Below are 14,343 nucleotides of genomic sequence, written 5' to 3'. Positions count from 1 at the left end.
ACTCACTTGATGTCTGATACGTGGCTTTCTGAGAACTCTTCTCTGCCCCAGAATGAAAACAATTACGGAACTAGAATATTTTATACAATTGAATATTCTTTAGAAAACTGTTAAAGGGGACCTATTATGAAAAACAAATTTTTTTTTGCTTTAACATATATAAAGTGGTCTCCCCTCACCCTGCCAACTCAGAGATGGAAAAAGCAACCAAATTCTGCAGGGTCTGTACACCCCGCCCGAAGGATCTTTCCAGTGTCATGTGACTTCTACGAGCCGTTCAGATTTGCGCATTTTCGTTCGGAAGCAAAATGCGAACCACGCCTCGGTCGGCCTCCGCTGCATGAAACCACGCCCACAACTAACTCCGCCGGCCAGAGCTTCCGCCATTGTTCCGAAGTGGTGTATCGTGTGGCTGTTTGAACAACGAAGGACAGTAAAAATTAGGTTTTGCATTGACATTCACCCTCATAAAAGATCAGTACCAACAGTACGGATCCGGCAACTGCACACGAGTCAGCGGTAAGCGACGTTAATTTTTTATTTTATTTATATTTGTTTACAAGTATGATCTTTGCATGGGCTATTTAGCTTAGCTCCGGAGCACCGGGACCACTCACCGGACCGGACCGGTGAGTGGCCCCGGCGGCTCCAGTGTTCCCTAACGGAGCCACTCCCTCGTTAGGTAACACCGGAGCTCTATTAGTAATACATTTTTTTCTGTCTGGTTTCAGATCTTCCAAGCAATGCACCTGAAGCTGTTCAGACACCTTCAGAAGAAATGCACGGTCCTTCCTTGAGCCAGTAATAGTGCATAAATGTTATTTATATACAAGTGGTGTATATAATGTGTACACATTTTATTTTATTTATTTTTTTAAATAAAGTTGTCATTTGTGAACATTCAGTGTTGTGATTTCTTTACAGTTAACATGATTCATTTGTCTTGTAACATTAATGAAATGATGAGGAATCAGAGTAAATAGTTTTTACTTTAATTGTTTAGAATTCAATTAAATCTTTCTGTGTGAATTAGTGTGAAGACGAGGTGACCCGTTCCCCCCTTTAGGGAACTAAAGGCTGATTTATGGTTCCGCGTTACACCAACACAGAGCCTACGGCGTAGGGTACGCGTCGATTTAACGCAGGACCATAATTCAGGCTTCATGGAATTGATTTTGTCGCTGACGCTCACTCGCATGGGACATGGTTTAATAGTTTACGCAGCCGGCTGCTCTGGCTGGAGCGAGGTTTATTCTCCTCCCCTGCTACACGTCATTCAGGCAGCCAATCAGCACAGAGCCTCATTATCATAACCTCCCCTCCCCTCAGAATCCCTCATGGATAAGGAGGATAGAAGCGGTAAAAATAGAGACATGGCCCAGAGGTTGAATTTCTGATTCATGTAGAAAAAACAAGCTTTTGATTGTTTTTAAGACATTCAAGGCCTGTTTAAAATATACATTAAATGCCATAATAGGTCCCCTTTAAAGACAGAATTGGGAATGTTTCTAAATTTCAATATATAATTATATATAATATATTATATATTTTAAAAATAACATCTTTAAAATGTAAAATAATATTTCATATTTCAGGCATTTAAAGGTTAAAATGCGAAAGAGCAAACTAGATTTGTTTAGTTAGATTTTTTGTTTTCTCTCCATTGTAACGTTGTGTTCCTTCTGGCCGTCGACTGCAGAACGTAACAGCCAACCACAGAGTGAATGACGTCGTCGCCACGGAGGACGGCCCCCAGACCCTGGTTGGTCGCTTCATGTACGGCCCCCTGGACATGGTCACTCTGACTGGAGAAAAGGTGAGACGCAGCAACAGGATTACATAAACACTACAGACAAGAATCTCCACCTGAACATCTCTGCTCCTCCTAGGTGGATATCTTGCTGATGACGCAACCCCAGTCTGGCCGCTGGGTTCACTTTGACACGGAGGTGACCAACAGCAGCGGCAGAGTTACGTACACCATACCGCCGAGCAAGAAGCTTGGCCTGGGAGTTTATCCAGTTAAAATGGTGGTCAAGTAAGTTCCCATGCAGCAGACAGATGTATTAACAAATGAAAATACACCGAAAAGGGCAGAGTAACTTAAAGGGGACCTATTATGGCATATAATCCCTATTTTAAACACGCCGTGAATGTCTTAAAAACAAGCTTTTGATTGTTTTTGCTAAATAAATTAGAAATTCTGCCTCTAAACCATGTCTTTATCTTCCCATTCTCTAACCTCATTATCTATGAGGGATTCAGAGCAGGGGCAGGGAGGCTATGATGATGAGGCTCTGTGCTGATTGGCTGCCTGAATGACGCGATACGCCGCTACGAAATGGCGGAAGCTCCGGCCGGCGGAGTTACACCGTGTCCTAACTGCATGTGATGCGAGCGAGCGTCAGCGACAAAATCAATTCCATTGCTTTATTTTCTATTGGACTGTCCTAACTGGCCGCGAGCGACGCAGCCGCTTTGAGCTGAACATTTGTCGGAACCCCTGCTTCTATTTTCTTCCTGCCGCTCGCGTTGAAAGCCGGTAGCCGCGATAGTCGGACACTGAAGGAATCACAGAATCTGAATGGCTCGTAGAAGCCACATCACACTGGACGGCTCATCCGGGCGGCTGTACAGACACTGCAGAATTTGGTTGCTTTCCTCCTTCTCTGAGTTGGCAGGCTGAGCGGAGACCACCCTATATATGTTAAAGCAAAAAAAAACTTGTTTTTCATAATAGGTCCCCTTTAATTTAGTCAATTCAGTTCACTTTCCTTGTACAGGGCCAACTGTTCCAATATGGTGTCATTCATGTGTAATCCAATTCATTCCAATTAAGTCCTAAATTCAAATTCCATTTAATGCCAATTCATAAAAAAAAAACCTTCCTAATAAAGCCAACAGTTGATTGCACTGAGTTGTTACTTAAGTGCAATCCCCCATCATCCCCAATCAAGCTTGAATAATCAGTATTCATACGTGGATGTTCTGTGTTTGTGTATCAGCTTGTTGCTAGAGAGAAGAGCGTAGCAGTGGTGCAGAGCAGCTGGATTTTCTAATGTGTCTCATGATCGATGTTTTTCAAAGAGGGGACCAAACCAGTGCAGAGGCCTATCTGACTGTGTTGCCGCGGGGTATGGAGTGTGTGGTCTTCAGCATCGATGGATCCTTTGCTGCTAGTGTGTCCATCATGGGCAGTGACCCGAAGGTCCGGCCCGGAGCAGTGGATGTTGTCAGGTAAACTGTTGCAGGCTCTGCATGTGTGTGCATTAATAGGATCGACTAAATATACAGATCTAAATGTAAATAAGGAATCTGGTTTAAACATGACAGTAGAAGGATTTTTTTGTTGAGAAACAGATATTGAAATGCCACAGCCGTGTAGAGTTTGTGCTCATGATCTTTAATGGTGGGATATTGATATGGCTATGTCATAAGTATGAGAAGTTGAAGCACTTCTGGACTCGTCCACAGACTCCGAGAAGCCTTCGACAGAAGCCGTCACAGTCAGGCAGAGCAGCTGCAGCTCTACTGACACACAGCAGCTTGTTTCTGTTGTATATTAGCCTTTTAAATGACTAAATGACTGCACCAGCTGCCAGAATTACTATCATTTCGTACCTGGCACAAACCTGATTTAGAGATTTGAAAAGAAATGACAGTTTTTGGTGTTCGGGCGCAGCGTTAAATTAGTGGCTGTAAGGCACGGGCGCCGAGACCTTTGTCCCTGACCCTTTTGCAGCTGTATTTATGAGAGCTTCCCTTTTCAAGCGCACAGTCTGTGGAGGCTTGAAATGAATGACACAGCCTGATTTACTACAGATTTTCTCCCAGTTTACAGACAAATTGTGCCAATTCTTTTGAAATTGAAAAATGTCTTAAGAAAGAGATGCACATCATGGAAGGAAACCTTATGAACTGACTTTTTATCTGAGCAAAGAAGGGAACTCCAATATCGACGGAGTAGGTCATCACTTTTGAGTGCATGCAGGTTGTTTTGACACAAGTTACATCTTTGTTGGTAGGTAATTCCACCTCCTGCCTGTCAATGGATCTGCTTTTTAGCGACTCGGCACTAATTTGGAACGCTCCTGGTAGATTGCTCTTGTTTTTCAAATGAGCTGGTTGCATTCGTGTTTGGAGATCAGCAAATTAAGTGCGCAGAACTGAGAACTCCTGTTGGGACTGTTTCTGACAGTAAACCTGATCCCAGGTTTTCACAAGCCTTAAATAGACACAGAGGCCTTTTGAGTAGCTTTGTAACATTATGAGATTTATTCTTGATTTAGGTTTCTGTTTAAGATATTATTCTCTTTTATTGAAACAAAATTGAATGAACAGAAGACAAAAGAACCGTGAAACCTGGATCCAGCCTTTAAGCAAGTCTTCAGAATAACTCAAACCTCATCACTCTAATGTGTGTTATGTCCTCGCCTGCAGGCATTGGCAGGACCTCGGGTACCTCATCATCTACATCACAGGCCGCCCTGATATGCAGAAGCAGCGGGTGGTATCATGGCTGTCGCAGCACAATTTCCCTCACGGTATGATCTTCTTTTCTGAGGGCTTGGTTCATGATCCACTACGACAGAAGACCATCTTCCTCAGGAACCTCATGCAGGAGGTAAACTTCTGAGACACACCATCAAACATGAACTGGGGAAATTCATTCTCTTTCTGCACACATTATGACACATTGTTTTCCCTTCCCTTCCCATGAGAGGTTTTTGGGGTTCCATGCAGTGAACTCTGTGTCTCCCAGCACTGTTGCTTCTGGCTCCATAGCCTTATGCTGCATTGCAAATGTAAAAAACATCTACACTGATTTTTTTAAATGTTTTATTTTTTTCCCTCTCACCAGTGTCACATTAAGATCAACTCTGCGTACGGCTCCATGAAGGACATCTCTGTTTATAACATGCTCGGCCTCAGCCCCTCACAAATTTATATTGTTGGCAGACCTTCAAAGAAATACCAAAACCAGTGTCAGGTATTTGAGATTTCATTTGTGCCCATTATCTCTCCTTTAGAAGCGTTTATTGGTGTTTCTCTCCCGCCGTTTCCACTAACCTTCATTCATTTTCTGTTTTTCTTTGTGCCACCTGTAGTTCCTGAGCGAGGGTTATGCAGCACACCTCTCCACGCTTCAGTTTGGGCACAGAGCCAGAGCCAAGAAATCTCCCTCTGTCCGCATGGTCTTAAGGAAAGGTTCATTCGGCCTCTCAGCAAAGCCAGACTTCCTGTGTAAACGCACCCACCTGCGGAGGACCATGTCGGTCCAACAGCCCGACCCCCCGTGCACGCCAAACCCCAAGCCGGAGCGGGCCCAGAGCCAGCCGGAGTCGGATAAGGACCACGGAGGAGGAGCTGGTGGGCATGGTGCATGGGGACGGGCCTCCATGCATCGTGGAGACACCACTCCCTGACATCAAGAAAGAGATGGGAGGATTGCGGGAGGATAGGAGAGGAGGAGAGCAAATGGGTTGCAGTGTCAAGGGCCAAGGTGACAAATAAGAGTAATTTAATAGATGATTCCAGATTGCAACAACTTGTTTTTCATTTTTTAGTGTTGGGCACTGTTTTAGTGAATACTAGAGTTTTTATCCTAAAATTCTATAATTATTCTTTAATTAAACAAACATATTGGTATCTAACTGCATGGTTAGATGCAGACGTTTTAATACAATGACAGTCAGCCTGATGAGGTCCTCACTTCGAACGAATGAATGAATGAATGAATGAATGAATGAATGAATGAATGAATGAATGAATGAATGAATGAATGAATGAATGAATGAATGAATGAATGAAGTTATTTTACAAAACAAAATGAAAAAAGTAAAATAAACGTTGCTTCCATTCCAACTTCCATGGGTAGCTCCAGTCAAAAAGCTGACAAATGCCAACTCAATACCTGATATCAGCTCCAGACCTTTTATCTACTTCATTTGTCTCGAGGTAATGAGAGAACAGACTGCACCTCTCCAATTGTTTATTGTTTAATGTTGGCTTTGTCTCGAACACAACAAAACCCATCAAATTAAAAGCATCAAAATATTTAAAAAAAAAGCAAAACAATTTAACAGTCTCATCCAAAAATAAAGCACAACAGCAAAACAATGTGTTTGAGAGGGAACAGGAGGAAGCAGAACGCTTATTTAGTCCTATCCCTTCCTCACAATATCATATCATATATGCCATAAAAAATATAAAAATTTAAATTAAATAAAATAAGAAAAGAAAGTTGATTTCTTCTCAATCAACCCCTCTTCAGTGAACACATACTTTTGAGCCCTTGTCAATAAAAACTCTGTCATTGTCCTAATATTCCTGGATTTAACTGATGTGCTGACAAACAAAGAAATATCATTGTGGATGACACCTATTAATAACAGACAGTCTTAATAACAAGGCTACTGTACATTCATATTTCCAAAATGTCATAACTAATTCTCAATATTTATAAAAATAAATATGAGGTTTTTTTCTGTGAACTCATGTGAAAAAGATGAATAGAAAACCATCACATTTGAAGAATGACATGGTGCAGTATTCTGACCTTTCAGCCCAAACTCACAGCGTGTTCCTCACTAATAACGTGACCTGAAAGTTTAAAGTCAGTGAAGTGCTTTGGAGTGTGCTTGACAGAGCGTCAAAAATAAAGACAAATAGACCTGAGCTTCCACTCTCCCTGATAACCAGTATTATCCAGGAGGGGATGAAAAACCCTGGATTAAATGTACAAACAACAAACTCAGTTATCACACTGGTAAACAAAGTTCTTCATATACTCCGAAGCAAATACCTTTATCCTTTTGTTTTTTAACTGTGCAGATGTGTCCCCAACCAGCCTTTGAAATTACTTTGAAAAAAATATATTTGTTTTATAATTGACTTTTCTTTAGTGAAATAATGAAGCTTTAATCCATAACCATGTAATCAATTAAGTCTCGAAGCGTCTGCAAAGCTCTAATTTAAACACAGCCTGATCACTACTGTTGAGTCTCAGCAAAGTTAATAATCATCCATAATAATTCATTACTATTATTTGGTGACCTGATGGATTCAAGTAAATAAGTCATTATTTTTCTATTTCTTTTTTCTAACAGCATTTTACGAAAGGAGGCAAAAAGATGCATGGGTAAAAAAAGGAACATAGCAAACAATTCATCTTTTTTTTGCTGTTATATTTAATATTCCTGTGGCAAACCAAGTACCAGATGCTATTATTAGCAGCAGTTCCCTAGCAGAACTGGATGCAAATTTGCCAGCCATAATGAATATGCAAGTGCAACTGTCCTTGAATGTTTCAAATCCAATCAGTTACAGATTTGGAAATATTGTCTATAGAACTGTGGAGATTGGAGGTTCATCATTCTGAGAGCCTCTAGAAACATCAACAAATGTACACAAATACTATCAACAGTATACATGAACATTTTTCTTAAATCTGAAACTGGTTTTCTTCTTTGATTCCACAGTGTTGTGTTTGTCTACTGTGCATCGCACATCGGACCGTCTTCTGGCCTCCGTCAGAGCTCGGTTTCACCTCCCGCTTGGCCCTCGACACTTTGTCCTCTGTATGAACCTCTTCCTCTCCTGCCCTGTGGAAAGATATCAGCATTCCAAGATTTGAAACGGCTCCAGAGGGTGGCAGTAATTGTGTCACGCTCAAATAGTGTCAAAATATACAATCAGAAGAAAGTACTTCAGATTATAAATATCCACATATACAGTACTGTACTAAGCTCCTCCAGAGCTTGAAAGATGAGATGATAGCAGCTACTTTAAAGCTGTCAAAACTCTGAAATCTCCAGACCTTGCAGCAGATTACTGGGTACTTTGGTCGCACTCAGACTGCTGTTCTGACAGGTGGTTGTGTTTCGACCGATACAAACACCGACCACTTCGCGTGGGCCTCTGAACACAGAAGCACTGTGACATTTTGGATCAATGTCCACATAAGCCCTGCAACCCGGAGGACCCAAGAACCCAAACTCTGCCTCTACTTTAGTCCCTTTCTTTGATGTTCCCCTTGAGTTGAAGCTGGCTTACTTTTCCCCCTGTCTCTCCCCGACTGCCCTCCCCTCAACCAGTGAGGCAGAACATGCCTTTCGACAGCCAACTCAGTGCTGCTCCGCAGTCGCTGAAGGGATGTGTCATTCACAGTTCAGCACGTGAGGTGACATCTGTACAAAACCGCTGCAGCTCTCGAAACAAGAGTTCCTTATATAGTATTTGTACTTTTTTTCATCTCACTGCCATTTATCACTGCTTTATGGTTGCTGTAATGACTGATTACACATAATTAGTACAAGAGAAAGTGGTTAGTGTGTCAAAAATGTTTACAGATTGATAGGATGTTGTAAATAAAAAAGTGATGAGCATTTCCAATGATGGTATAATAAGCTTCTTTGTAAGCAACATTAGTTTAGTTGCTTGTGGTTTATAGTATCTTGCAGTAAACACAGTTACATTTGAAACTCTACCAGGATGCCTGTGAGTCCATTTGTTACAACTGCACTGAAACCAATAGATTTGTGCTGAAATTTGACAGTCTTGTGGACTTGAAGTTAAACTAAGTCTTATGTGGTCATGTTTAAAAATCTGTGCAAGTTGAGGATATTTTTCTATGAGGAAATCATGTAAATAGGAATATTTTCAATGTATGTTTTTGGATCCTTTGTTTGACTTGTACATTTGATGTTTGCCTTAAACTGTATTTAATGTTGTGTTGAGAATCAAAATGATTATTTTGGCCAAAGTAATCAGTTCTACTATCATTTATGACAAAGTGCATTTTATGTTGTTGATAGTTTATATTTCTTATACTCTATAAGCGTGTGTGAATGTGTGTGAATGTGCTGGTATTTGTTGTGTAATTGTATTTACTGAGGACATCTGTGATGAGTAAATGCCTCTGCAGAGGAAACAGGGAGGTTTTTTTTATAGCAATGGATTGAAGCAGGATGTTGGAAGATTGCTCAGTCGAGGATTTTTATGGGTACCATGAAAGAAAAGAGGCTTATGAGTTCTTATGTCTTTACTGAAAAATCTGCATAGCAGAGTGGAAAGTGCAATCCAGGAGGATGAGTCTTTTTATTTCACCTCCTGCACACAGTACATACAGTAGTACAGTAATTAGTTATTTGATTTCTAAGTATGTGATTCCCTGTAGTGATGCTCCTGTAAATGCAGTGCATCAACTAGCCTTTCCTGCTAACTGTTCAATATTATAAAACCTTTCTGAAATACTTAACTCAATTTTTGTTTAAAGTTAGATAATTAATACTGAGTAATCAAATGCTCATTCCAATCAACACCCACACATTAATCCAGAGGTGAAAGTAGAATTCCTTTCTTTTCGAAACTACCCCAACCATTGCAGCATGTTAGAGGTGTTGCAGTGTAGTGTCCTTCTGCCTTGTTTCCTTGTTTCTAGAGAACACGTTCCCAAATCCCAAAGAGATGGCATTAGCAACATTGGCATTGTTCTCACTGGCCTTGAGCCAACCCATCCATAAAACTGCAGTTCGTTGCATTGATTCATATTTTATACAAACTGATGCGGAAAAGTGAACCTGAAGTGATATGCCTTTGATGACTCGTTTCCACTTGCTTTTGTGCAGATTGCATGCCTATGAGCACCTCTGTAATCTCCAACTCAACTACAAAAGCTCCTCCTGGGAGTGTTATTTTCCTTGTGTGCTTTGACATATGTGTCTCGTGGATTTCAGCGAGAACAAATGTACTGTTATGATAAGGCTGACAATGCTGATTTAGCTTACACTGCACCTTCTTTAAGTTGCTTTAGATTGCTCGGGTTACAAGTGAAGGCTGCTATAAAAGTAGTTTATCTGCGATGACAGTATCTTGGTAGTAGCAACAGTATTGTTGGCATTAGCATCAAGCTAATCAGTCCGTAAATAACTACCTTGTTGCATTGAACACTAGGGAACATTACATTACATAACATCACATATTAAAAATGACTCACAAAAAAAAGAACCTAATCAATCCAAAAAATAGAGGCAGACTTTCAGTATGCCAAAGGAGAACCAAAAATACAGCTACACAATCAGCTTAAGCAGGGAAGTGCAAAGGAGTGTGGGGTTAGATTCTGTTAGTCCTGTTAGGCAGTTAGGAGAGGAGATGGAAAAGATGTGCCTTCAAGAGCATCATGAAGACAGAGGGGATGCTTCTGCTCTGATAAAATTGAGAGGTTTTTCCAACACCATGGGACAATCTTTGAGAACTATCTGGGCTTAAATGTGCCTTGTGTAAGATGACACTGGCAGATGATGGTTATGAGAGGAGCGCAACAAGACAACCTTTATGATTTACTTGAGGTAGATGCAAGCCAACCACGTTGTAGGACTGCAGAATTGATTTAAATTTGATTCAAGCCGCTACTGGTATCCAATACAGGTTAATGAGTAATGGAGACACATGAGCAAAACACGCCCCCGTGTTCTGGACCATCTGTAAAGGTGGAAGACCAGCCAGGAGGGCATTGCAGTATTCAGGGCAGAAGATAACATGGCATAGTTTAGGTAGGGTCTGATTTTCTTTCTGTTGTACAAAGCAATTTGGCATGACTATGTAAGAGCAGCAACCTGGTAAGAGAAGACTAACTGGTCTTCAGTTTTGATGCCCAGATTGTTCACCACCTTGGAAGATGTGATAAATCTAGAGATTTTTATTTAAAAATCGTCGGTGGGCATCTAATCTCAATTACTGAACCAGCTTTATTGGCCAGGTATGCATACACAAACAAGGAATTTGACTCTGGTTAATCTTTGGTCACAAGTACAACAATCACTTAACATATAAGGATAACAAATTAAAACATAAAAGGAGTAAAGACTAAAAACAGAACAGTAAGAATAGAATGAAGCCGGTAGAATATGTGTATGTATGAGAATAAATGGGCAGGAATGACCAATAGCTTGGTCTTGGAGAGGTTTAGTTGAAGGTACTGTTTCTTCATCCATGACGAGATGTCACGGAGGCAGGTGGCTGTCCTCGTTGATGACGGGGTCATCTGGTGGGAATCACAAGAAAAGCTGGGTATTATCTGCATAGAAATGACATGAGAATCCATGCGAGTGGATGGCCTGGCCCATTGAAGTTACGTAGATAGCAAACAGAAGGGGCCCCAGCACCAAGCCTTGTGGAAGGGAACCTACAGGGGTTGAAGGAGCTAGCCACAATGAAACATAAGACAGGATTAAATAGTAAGCTAGAACATCCAAGAAGCGGGATATTAAGACACTTTTCTGTTTAAGATGGTATAACATTAGCAGGTATGGTTTATTGTTAAAAGTGTTTCAGTGACTTGTTTCGAACGTGGCTTTCAGAGAGGCAGTTTCTCTCTCCTGCTGGAATTCTGTGCTCTGTCAAAACTTGGGTGTAGTTACAGACTATTTCAGCCTACGTTCATCCCTGCATTTTTTTTTTAAAGAAGCCTGCAACAGTACAACACAGATTATATAGTTCAATAACATTCTCAATTGCATAAGAAGTAAAAACAACACAACAGAGTTGGTAAATGGCAAATTGTCTAATGGTTAATTATTGTGTGCATCTTTAGTTGATAGTTCACTATTGACTATCAGTTGTCATGTCTGTTATTCTTAAAGAATATGCACAAATAGTGTGTAAAAATGTATAGAAATACTACCAGCCACTGATCGCGGAGGAAAATCAATATTTGAATTATCAATAATAATTGAGTTTTAAGCAGAATAACTCTCCTCTAGATGTGAACCACATTGCATTCATATTGCCATTTGTTTTTCCTCAAACTTTCTCTCACATTGTCGCATAAATTAAATTTTTAAAGCCTTATCAGGATATCTCTAAAAGAAAATGCTATATATATATATATATATATATATATATATATATATATATACACAGTGGGGCAAAAAAGTATTTAGTCAGGCACCAGTTGTGCAAGTTCTCCCACTTAAAAAGATAAGAGAGGCCTGTCATTTTCATCACAGGTATATCTCTATGAGAGACAAAATGAAAAAAAAAAAAAAAAATCCAGAAAATCACGTTGTCTGATTTAAAAAAAAATGATTTGCAGATTATAGTGATGTGATGTTTTGGGGCTGTCGCTGGGCAACACAGACTTTCAACTCCCTCAAAATATTTTCTATGGGATTGAGATCTGGAGGATGGCTAGGCCACTCCGGGACTGGAATGTTTCTTAGGAAGCCACTCCTTCGTTGCCCGGGCGATGTGTTTGGGATCATTGTGTTGCTGAAAGACCCAGCCACGTTTCATCTTCAATGCCCTTGCTGATGGAAGGAGGTTTTCACTTAAAATCTCACGATACATGGCCGCATTCATTCTTTCATGAATGCGGCATCATGATGTTTCCACCCCCATGCTTCACAGTAGGTTTGTTGTTCTTTGGATGCAACTCAGCTTTCTTTCTCCTCCAAACATGACAAGTTGTGTTTCTACCAAAAAGTTCTATTTTGGTTTCATCTGACCATATAACATTCTCCCAATCCTCTTCTGCATCATCCAAATGCTCTCTAGCAAACATGGGGACAGGTCGGGCACTGCAGGATCTGAGTCCCTGGCAGCTACTGATGGTACCTTTGTTACTTTGGTCCCAGTTCTCTGCAGGTCATTCACTAGGTCCCCCGTGTGGTTCTGGGATCTTTACTCACCGTTCTTGTTATCATTTTTACCCCACGGGGTGAGATCTTGCGTGGAGCCCCAGAGGGAGATTATCAGTGGTCTTGTCGTCCATTTTCTAATAATTGCTCCCACAGTTGCTTTCTTCACACCGAGCAGCTTACCTATTGCAGATTCAGTCTTCCCAGCCTGGTGCAGGGCTACAATTTATTTCTCACATCCTTTGACAGCTCTTTGGTCTTGGCCATAGAGGAGTTTGGAGTGTGACTGTTTGAGGTTGTGACAGGTGTCTTTTATACTGATAACCAGTTAAAACAGGTGCCATTAATACAGGTAACGAGTGGAGGACAGAGGAGCTTCTTGAAGAAGAAGTTACAGGTCTGTGAAAACCAGAAATCTTGCTTGTTTGTAGGTGACCAAATACTTATTTTACTGAGGAATTTACCAATTAATTCAGTAAAAATCCTACAATGTGATTTCCTGGATTCTTTCCCCCCATTCTGTCTCTCATAGTTGAAGTGAACCTATGATGAAAATAACAGGGCCTCTCTCATCTTTTTAAGTGGGAGAACTTGCACAATTGGTGGCCGACTAAATTGTCACTGTGTATATATATATATATATATATATATATATATATATATGCATTATGTAGTGTAATACTAACATTAACACTATTAACCTATACATGTGTATATATATATAGCTATATATGCATTATATAGTGTAATACCGGTACTAACGTTAACACTATTAACCTCACATTGTCATTAAGTACTAACTAATATTGTCTAATTATCTGTATTCACACATCATAACTTGAATGTTGAGAACTGAGCCAATTTGCCATTTATTAACAATGTATGTCTTGTTGGTCAAGGTCTTATTTTGCTTTAATGTTTGATCCTGTTCTCTTTACAAATGAGGGAAACAAAATGGTTTCAATGCTGCAATGATTACTGATTTGTACAGAACTTCTGTGATGATGAACTCATTGTGTTTATTGGACTCAGATCATCTTTCATATCACATTAATAAAGATATTTAACAGCCGGAGAATTTAGCTTTGCTTACAGGGGTGTTTTGTTGATATATTCAATCTTCCTTTATCTCTGCTGAGGGAAACAAAATCACCTGCTTTTGTTCACATCAGTGCTTCTGTCTTCTCCATTCGCTTGCCAAATGGATTGATTGTAACCCACGGTCAAATGAATAAAACTTAAGATTTACTTTGAAATGTTATATAAAGTGGGTACACACAACTCAACGCGCTTGACTTCACTTAGTCAGTATTAAGAAAAAGAAATGGGATGTTTAAGGTTACTGAATGCAGTTGTGTGGTACCACTTGGCATAACATATTTAAGCCAAATCTCAAGTTTTACTTTTTGGGTGCATAAATAAGCTGGTTTGTCTCGGCACAGTAACAGACATTAGGAAGACAGTTGGTGACGGCAACAGCCCCAGTTGCAGGGTGCTGAGAGTGGTTCACCCCCTCTATCAGTGGATGGCTGCAAGTCTTGAGTGATGATTTCAAAACACTCACCACTTCACTGAAGAAATCACTGATTTAGTGAATACACACATCAATTACTGCTGTGTCCGACTGTTTCCAAACAGCGGCAGATTATGTTGACTGTGTTCAAGGTCAGGAGTGTTTATGTTCTATTTTTAAATTCAACAATTG

General features: G+C 40.3%; 1 protein-coding gene across 2 annotated transcripts in view; it reads left to right on the top strand.

Moving 5' to 3' along the window:
* pitpnm3 (PITPNM family member 3) overlaps window positions 1-11,867 on the top strand; it is a 179,013-nt gene extending 167,146 nt beyond the window's left edge. For both annotated transcript variants that reach the window (XM_061719609.1, XM_061719607.1), the window contains exons 14-20: window positions 1,700-1,816; window positions 1,890-2,038; window positions 3,088-3,237; window positions 4,441-4,624; window positions 4,862-4,990; window positions 5,109-5,503; window positions 7,482-11,867. In XM_061719609.1, coding sequence (XP_061575593.1) covers window positions 1,700-1,816; window positions 1,890-2,038; window positions 3,088-3,237; window positions 4,441-4,624; window positions 4,862-4,990; window positions 5,109-5,426 — 1,047 coding nt within the window. In that variant the 3' untranslated portion in view covers window positions 5,427-5,503; window positions 7,482-11,867. The remainder of the gene's footprint in view (window positions 1-1,699; window positions 1,817-1,889; window positions 2,039-3,087; window positions 3,238-4,440; window positions 4,625-4,861; window positions 4,991-5,108; window positions 5,504-7,481) is intronic.
* The last annotated feature ends 2,476 nt before the right edge of the window (window positions 11,868-14,343 follow it).

Source organism: Cololabis saira, chromosome 4 (assembly GCF_033807715.1).
Source record: "Cololabis saira isolate AMF1-May2022 chromosome 4, fColSai1.1, whole genome shotgun sequence".
Lineage (NCBI taxonomy): Eukaryota > Metazoa > Chordata > Actinopteri > Beloniformes > Belonidae > Cololabis > Cololabis saira.
The sequence above is the reverse complement of the archived record's forward strand: the minus strand, read 5'-3'. Positions and strand labels throughout refer to the sequence as shown.